This window comes from Myotis brandtii, unplaced genomic scaffold (assembly GCF_000412655.1).
Source record: "Myotis brandtii unplaced genomic scaffold, ASM41265v1 scaffold3671, whole genome shotgun sequence".
In the NCBI taxonomy this organism is placed as follows: domain Eukaryota; kingdom Metazoa; phylum Chordata; class Mammalia; order Chiroptera; family Vespertilionidae; genus Myotis; species Myotis brandtii.
In genome coordinates, this window is record NW_005364109.1 from 21607 (window position 1) to 30210 (window position 8604).

An 8604-nucleotide genomic window follows, 5' to 3' on the forward strand; every position below is an offset into this window, starting at 1 on the left:
GCCCAGAGCACAGGACCTCAGATAGTACATTCCTGGTGTTCATGTCACATGGCCTCCTGGATAGACTCTGTGGGAAACAGCACAGCGATGAAAACCCAGACGTGCTACCTTATGACACCATCTTTCGGATATTCAACAATCGCAACTGCCCCAGTCTCAAGGACAAACCTAAGGTCATCATTGTCCAGGCCTGCAGAGGTGGTGAGTTCTGATAAGGAAACTCCAAAGAGCATGAGGTGTTTGCAGTGGATTGTGATGTATGTTTTGCTTTTAGGGGAAACAATCCTATACCACATTCAGTGCAAATAAAGTGAATTGAATTCTTGGGAAATGCCAAGGGGAGTTGGTATCATGAGAGATTGTCTTTTCAGCTAAGAAATATTTATTCAATTTAATCAAAGGTAAGTGGTGAAGGAGATCTTCAGAATCCCTAAGTCAAAGTTGAACACAAATATCTAAACCTTGGAATAAGATCATTTTAATGACATCTGTACATGTGTTACAGGTGTTTTGCCATTCTCCGACTCGAGAAGAGTGTCATTGGAAAGTGGGGCTGTTCTATAGTAGCAGCACCCTTTTCACCTCATGCGTTTTTGAAAGGGAAGTGAGTAGGGAGATGTGGGCACTTGGGATTGCTGGCAACATTTCCTTTGCTTTTTTCTGAATTCAAATTGCCTCTTAGTGTTTTGGAGCAGTGTTTGGAAGAAAAAGCAGAAATAGCCTAGATGAAAAATGGTAACTAGGCTCTGAAATATTGCAGATAAGGTTTTAGGCCCTTTGCTCTTCTTAGGAAGGAGGTTCTTCCACTTTACTGATGCTATCACTATTTTCTGGTAAGATGCTGCCACTATTAATTGGCACATAAAGATACTAGAGAGAGACCAAGGTATTTGTGTGGGGGCAAGGGTTTGGCGTGTGTATGTATGCATGTGTGTACGAAATTGTTGAGAAACATTTAAAAAGAATGAGGCAGACAATAGTGACAGTCATACTGATAGAGGCACACAGTTTGCACAGAGTTAATGTCTCCACAGAAAATCGCGGGGAATTGTGGGTCAGTGACTCTCCAGCAGCCGTGACAGACAGCTCTTCCCAGTCACCTGAGAACCTGGAGGACGATGCCGTTTACAAAGCACACGTGGAGAAGGACTTCATTGCTTTCTGCTCCTCAACCCCACGTAGGTCTTTCAGTTACAGACAAGGGTTGTGCGCCTAAGGCCACCTCAGAATGATTCTGGAATATTGAGGTAGGCTCCCTGCATCAGTGATGTAAGACACATTTTGAGGGCTGTCAAAACAATTTACACTTATCTGACCTATTCTATGGAAACAGAGATTCTATATTTTCCACTTTTTAAAACTGTACTTTTATTCTAAGTGCTGCACTTTACGGTCAAAGGTATACCACATACTAAACCTAATACAAGTTCCCCATACACCATTTAAAAAACAAATTTGATTCCATTTTCTATCAAATCTCTTTAACATTTTGGATAGAGTTTTAGTGGATCCAGACACTGGCTGCCATCCTTAAATTATCAACACCAACTCCTTTTCTCCATGGTTCTCATTTGATGTTTTTAGAGGGAGCCATTGCAAGGCTCAGCAGGATGAGGAGATCCTTTAAAAGAGGTAGAAATTATACCCTGGGGCTTAGCAGGCCTAATAATAGGGATCAGTGTTTAGTCCTTGACGTCTAGGTAGTCATGTTAAGAAGCCTCTAACATTTGAATGTTTCTACTTTGCAAATTTTTGTATTAAGTCCTTTCTATTTGTTACCATTTCATGGACTTATTTTTTTTTTCCTCATCCAAGGAGTCATATTTTTTCCATTAATTTAAGAGACAGTGGAAAGGACGGGGAGGGGAGGGAAAGGAAAGGGAGAGAGAGAGAAACATCCATGTGACAGAGACACATCAATTGGTTGCCTCCCTCACACACCCTGACCAGGGGGCAGGGATCTGACCTGCAACCCAAGTATGTGCCAGTGACCAGGCATGCAACCCGAGACCCTCCAGTGTGGAGACCATGCTCTAACTGAGCAACACCAGTCAGGCCTCATGGAGGTTTGATTGACATACAAAATGCTGTATATACTTAATGTATGCAACATAGTGAGTGGGATGTAATATACACCAGTGAAACCATGACCACAATTTCCTTTGGATTTGTTCACCCACTTCGCTTATAATATTGTGAAAGACAGAATGCTATACACTCTGTAAACCACCTAGAAACCAGGGAGCCATTTGGTGTTGCTTACTGTATAAGCTTGGGGAAATTCTTTAATCATCTGAAGGTCTATTCTTTCCTCTCTAAAATGGGGTAATTTCAGTTATCTCTCAAGCCTCTTTTCAAAAACAAGTGAATGAACATGAAGCACACAGTAAGAGTCAGGTCCAAGAATATAATGCAATCATGAAATTCTGGTGAGTTATTCCTTTAGTTAAATCTTTGCCAGTTTTTTTTTTCCTATTTTCTCCTCTTTTTGGAAAATTAGTTAATGTAGAGATATAAGTGTTTCCCCCAAACATGTCAAGTTATTTCCAAAGCTATGCTTAAAAAACACAAAAGCTACATAAAAAATAAAATAAGATAAAATAAAAAACCATTGAGAAAAAAAAAATTCAAGGGCGCAGCCCTAAACTGACCACTCCTTAACTTCACAGATAACGTGTCCTGGAGAGACCCTAGTAAAGGTTCTCTCTTCATCACAAAACTAATCAGATGCTTCAAGAAGTATTCTTGGCGCTGTCACCTCGAGGAAGTATTTCGGAAGGTAAGCTTTTTCTTCTTCCTTTTCCAATCCTGTGTGCTGGAAGACTCTACTATTATTCTTATTTCAAATGACAATGACAGACTTTGTCAGGCAAACAAAAGTAGAGCAGTGCCTGGTTTCCCTTATCCAGGGGTTGACGTCTGATTTAGGAAAAGAAGATGTCAACGCAAAATTGCACAAGATCAAAATAGAACAAAATAATATAACCTGTAAGCTTATTTGTTATGGGCTATACATTATTTTAAGTCAAAGATTGGAAAGTATTTTGAGTTGATTTGTATGGCTTTCTTTATTGAATAAATATATATTGGGTGTTATCATACTTTGTAATTATTGCTATCCTGTGACACAGGTGTAAGTGAGATATTGTGTCATAAGGCCACTCAGGACCTTTTTGTGAGAGAGATGGATTCGAAACAAGTAGACCAGCAAACACATGTGTCACTGCAGATTGCGATAGGCTCCATTACACAAAGGATCTAGGGCAGGTGAAAGAAAAAAGGGAGAAATATTCTTTAAATGGAGTGATCCAGAAAGGAAGACTAAATTCCTTTCCCACCTCAGGAAATTCCTTATTCCCCCCTTCCTCCTAATTTGTTTTCCTCCAGGGTTCTGAGCACCACTCATTCAGCATAGATTCTGTTTGTTTTCAACCTGTACTTACTCACTTGAATGCAAGCTTCATGAAGGTAGAAATGTGCTCAACACCTCAACATGTTGGCACATAGGAATTGATATTCATTCAATAAATCAATGCATGAATATCAATATCTTTCTCCCTTTAGGGTATCAAGAATATGGGGCAGTTTTATTTTTATTTTTTAAAATATACTTTTATTGATTTCAAAGAAGAAGGGAGAGGGGAGAGAGAGATAAAAACATCAATGATGAGAGAGAATCATTGATTGGATGCTTCCTGCATGCCCCCCACTGGGGATCAGCCTTGACCGAAATTAAACCCAGAATCCTTTAGTTCACAGACCAACGCTCTATCCACTGAGCCAAACCAGCTAGGGCTGTATGGTTGTTTTTAAATTAAAAACTGTAGAGAACAGTAGCACTCTGTGGGCAAAGAGGAACACAGCTTTAGTAAACAGGAGAAGATTGCATTGTAACTTGCATTAGGGTCTCCTTGAATGGGAACTTTGGAAATTAAGTCCTGTTGGATGAATAGGAATTAGACATTGTACTTTAGGGCATTGCTAGGAGAAGTCTAGAAATAGTGTGATCAGTGGGGAGAGGTCCTCATCCCCACCACTTGCTGGTGGGAGTGGGTGTGTTGCAATATCCTGAGAATTTTCTGAGGCTCACATGGGAAGGTGATATGTTATAGAAAGCTTCATTTCTGTGCAATTATACCCGGAGTTCCCAAGGTCCCATTTCCATTTGTCCTGTCAATAAGAAGTACCAGTTTGTTTTCGGCAGATCTGAAATCAAAGCCAGTGTCCAGAGTCTCTGTTCCATGTCTCCACAGTCAAATGGAGCATCAAGCTGGCTGATTTGTGTTTCCAGTTATAGTCCATTGCGTGTGAGGTCCACGTGGCTGTGGGCCATGCAGCTAAGGAGACAACAGGGGCAGGAACAAAGCCAGAGGAGCATGAGAGCCAAGAGAGCCACATAGGGAGTGAGCTTCTTATCGGCTTGTTTATGCATTCCCAAGTTGGTGCAGGCTTGTAATGGCCCTGCCTAGTCTAGCCAAAGCCATTGATCCCCAGGCTTGACTGACAGGTGCTTTCCCTTGTCACCCCAACTCCTTGTGCATGCACTCATCTCCCATTAGTTGGATCCCTTCCCCCAGTGGGCTGCAGGGAATGGGCTGTTGAAATTTCAGCTTCCTGGTGAAGTTGCCCAAATAACATGCCTGAAGTGTCTTGCTTTTAACCTTGCTCCTTTTCTATCATTAATAACTAATTGCAATGGTATCAATAGAATCTCATTTATCAGTCCATGACAAAATCTTCAGAGGTCAGCTTGTTGGTCAGGATGTCAAAGTTGTTGTGTTCAGGTTTTAAAACAACAATTGAGTTTGTGCCTTATTGAATTCAGGATTAACTTGCAGGTTGCAGGTAGAGCATTTTTGAGAGCCAGTTCTCATGAATTGTCTCTAGGAGATCAGTTAAGATCCGTAGATCTGAAATGCAAAATACAAAAGTGAACTTTGAAAGGCCTTGGGTTAGGCTTGAAGTGTTTATTTTGCGATAAAGTGTATATTCTGACATGTGGCGTTACTTCTAAACAGTAGGGTAACAGTGACAGGGAGTTAGAATATCCATTGGCTTGGTCCCTTCATTCCCAGAATATTTTGGCTCATGGTGTAAAATGTTTTCTGAGAGTGGATGAGTTATGTTTCATCTAGAACCTCTTTTTTTTTAAAAGGTTCAACTATCATTCGAAAAGCCAGATGTTAGTGCCCAGATGCCAACCATTGAACGACTATCCATGTCAAGATATTTCTACCTCTTTCCTGGCAATTGAAAATAGTAAGTATCAAAGCTGTTGGCAGGTATAACAAATGGGAAAGTGATACTGTTGGTGAGGTTCAATGGCTAATGACAGTCAATTGCTTGGTTAGTCAAATTAATGTTGCTTATTGATGTAGTTTAGTGACTAGATGTTATTTTTTCCTCTACTTATATGAATCTGGATCCTCCTCATCTTGTTAATCAATTAATCAGTCAGCCAATCAAGGAGATAAGCCAAACTGAGACAGGAAGTAATAAACAATCAAGTACACAGGGTAGTAATTAATAAAACATAAGTGTACTAGTGCTTCCATTATTACTTGATATTGCTCTCACTACACACACACACACACACACACACACACACACACACACACACACACAGAGTTACCAAACATTGCCTCAGGTCCTGAAAAGCAAAATAACAAACAACAACAATAAAAACAGAAAACAGAGGAGATAACTGTGAAGGAAGCAGGATATTGGTCCTTTAAGTGCAGATATCACATTACTGACCTTGAGCTCCTGATACCAAAACGGAATAAAATATACCCTGGACTGTAATTCATGTGTTGATGCAGATTCTGGCTCTCTGACTGTTCTCTCAATGTACATTGCAGAGTCTTCTCTCTGATCCATAATTCCTGCTCTGAAACCCTGTCAAACATCCATGTTTACACACATTTATTGTTTTTGGTAAATATATTTTAGAGTGGGCCTAATGAATTTAGACCCAGCTATTAATTTACTCACTTGTAACAGCTTAGTATCACACTGTATTGTAAGTATTGGTAATCTCTCTTTCAACAGCATAATTAAAATTATATTTTATAGTAAAGTTTATCTCACTACTTTAATTCTTCACCCACCGTCTTGTACTCCTGGTTTGTGATTCCCTGGTGGAATAATTGCATAGATAGTTCACCAGAATAGCTTTCATTGACTAGTTAGTATAAGAGAACCAAATTAGGGGTTGTGCTGTTTGACTAATATTTATCAAGCACTTACTATTTTCCATGTTCTGTTCTAGAATGTTGGAATATACCAGTATACAAAATAAATGGAAAGCTTTTGCTTCAGAAAGCTCATACTCTAGTTAGTGGAGACAGACTATAAATACACAAACAAGTACATATATGTCAGATAGTGATAAGAGCTAAGAAGAAAAATAAAGGAGGTTAAAAAAATGAAAGAGATGGGTGTTTTACTATAATGGATCAATTATTCCAGAAAGGCTCCTTTGAAGTGATAAAATAAGTCAGAACAGAGAGTGTGCAGAATCGGGTAGTGAACCTTGTGATTCTTGTAAGAACAATGTTCTAGCACCACTGGGACCAGCAAGCACAAATGCCCTGAGTCAGAAATGTGCTTAACATCTTTAAAGAACTGCCAAAAGGCAGGGGGCTGGGGGAAATGGCAGAGACAAATTCAGAAAATGGTGTATTTTGTGTTTGTTTGTGTGTTTCTTTTTCTTCTTCAGGGAATTACAGGCAGTCCTGTCCTTCTTTACCAACTTCTAGAAGCACCTTTGCCAGTATGGCACACATATTTAACCTTTTGTATTTAAATAAAAATGAAAACACATGAACTGTGTCTTTGGGTCCTTTACTAGAGACTAGAATTTCAGTTAAAATGGTGGGTGAATGGAAATGAAGTGGAGTAAGCTAACTGGGTTTTCTAGCTTAGGGCTCATAGAATACCTGCATTTCACTGAGTGAAAACAGCTGGCCTTGACTTTCCCTCTGCAGTGAGGTGAAAGGGGATGGTGCCTAGATGGAAGACAAGAACTGTAAATTGGTCAGCTCCTCAGTTGTATACTCATCAAACCCACGGTCTAGTACGAGGCATGCTTCAGAGAAGTTTTCTAATTTAATATTTAACCAACATCATAGATTCAAATAATATTTTTCAACAGTAAACTATTATTTTAGGAAATTATTCCCATGTGTCTTTCTATCACTTAATTAACTTTCTTGTTGTTTTCTTTCCAGATGTTTGCATATTTCCAAACTCAGGAAAATTTTATTCTCTAAGAAGCTCTTGGATATTGTCTAAAATAATTTGGCATTTGGTTCAAGATGGGACGACCTTACTGCATTTGTATACAAACACAAATATCTTCCGATAAAAAACAGAAAGAGAAAGGGGAGTGTCAGCAATAGGAGAGAGAATATTAAAATTTCTGGAAAGATGAATATTTGTAGAGAAATTTTGGCACCATGACTATCAGAGCTACTAAGTGAGGATATGTACTACTTCTGTTATATACACATAGAATGTTAATGAAATATTTGAGTACATACTTGAACTGACTTAAAATAAGATGTTCTCAGTTTCAAATATAATCATAACTGTCTATATTTATTAACACAATTATTAATAACAATATTTAATATTAAAATAATATGAACTCTATATTCATATTATTTTAATAAATGTGATTACTGTAAAGAATTTTATTTATAAGAAATCAATTGAACCATGACAGCAACCCTATAAAGTAATTACTATCAATATCTCTGTTCTACCTATAATAAAGCAAAAGTATATAGAGTTTAAATGACTTTCCAAAAGTCACTCAGTTAGTAGGTGGACACACCATGATTTGAACTCAATTTGACTTTCTCTAGAATCCAAGTTATTGACCACTGTTCTGCATTGTCTCTGCAAAGCCATGAAAAACAGAAGCTATAAGAGTTCAGAATTGCAAGGTTTAACTGAATTTTTAATTATAATGTTTAACTTACACTAGAAAGATTCATAATGTTTATATTTCTGGACTTGGATGTCTGTGTAGAAACATGAGACACATCACAAAGATCCAAAAGCACATACTATAGAGAATTCATCCTTCTACTGTGTGATAATATTAAAAATCCAATAACATAAAGATTTTCACACATCTCCACACAGTTGGAAACAACACACACACATGCACATATATATTAATATTTCATATGCATATACTAGCTACATACAAATGTAAACATATAAAAACAAGAAGGAAAAAAAGTGAACTATGCATTAATCTTGAGAATTCAGAAAATACTGAACCAATAAGAAAATAGGAAAATGAAAATAGATATTAAAACACAAAAATCAATGAGCTGTCATGAAAAAATAATAATTGAGCAGATCAAGGAATGCAAAAGCTGGTCTTTAAAAATACTAATAGCAGACATTCAGTAAGATTGAGTATGAAAAATAAGAATTAGTAGAAACACAATATAGATGATAAAAATGAACCATAAGTACAAATAAACATAAATACAATAAAATTATAAAATTGTCTGCCATACATAATATAGTTAAAATTCTAGAAAAGATAAATTAACAAAATTAATCCATGAAGAAATAAAAAGC

General features: G+C 37.6%; 1 protein-coding gene across 1 annotated transcript in view; it reads left to right on the forward strand.

Annotated features, from left to right (window-relative positions):
- LOC102260720 (caspase-13) overlaps positions 1 to 6826 on the forward strand; it is a 19088-nt gene extending 12262 nt beyond the window's left edge. Inside the window, exons 4-8 of the mRNA XM_014544491.1 lie at positions 1 to 201; positions 1035 to 1178; positions 2670 to 2779; positions 5156 to 5282; positions 6722 to 6826. Of these exons, the coding sequence (XP_014399977.1) occupies positions 1 to 201; positions 1035 to 1178; positions 2670 to 2779; positions 5156 to 5254 (554 nt within the window). The 3' untranslated portion in view covers positions 5255 to 5282; positions 6722 to 6826. The remainder of the gene's footprint in view (positions 202 to 1034; positions 1179 to 2669; positions 2780 to 5155; positions 5283 to 6721) is intronic.
- The last annotated feature ends 1778 nt before the right edge of the window (positions 6827 to 8604 follow it).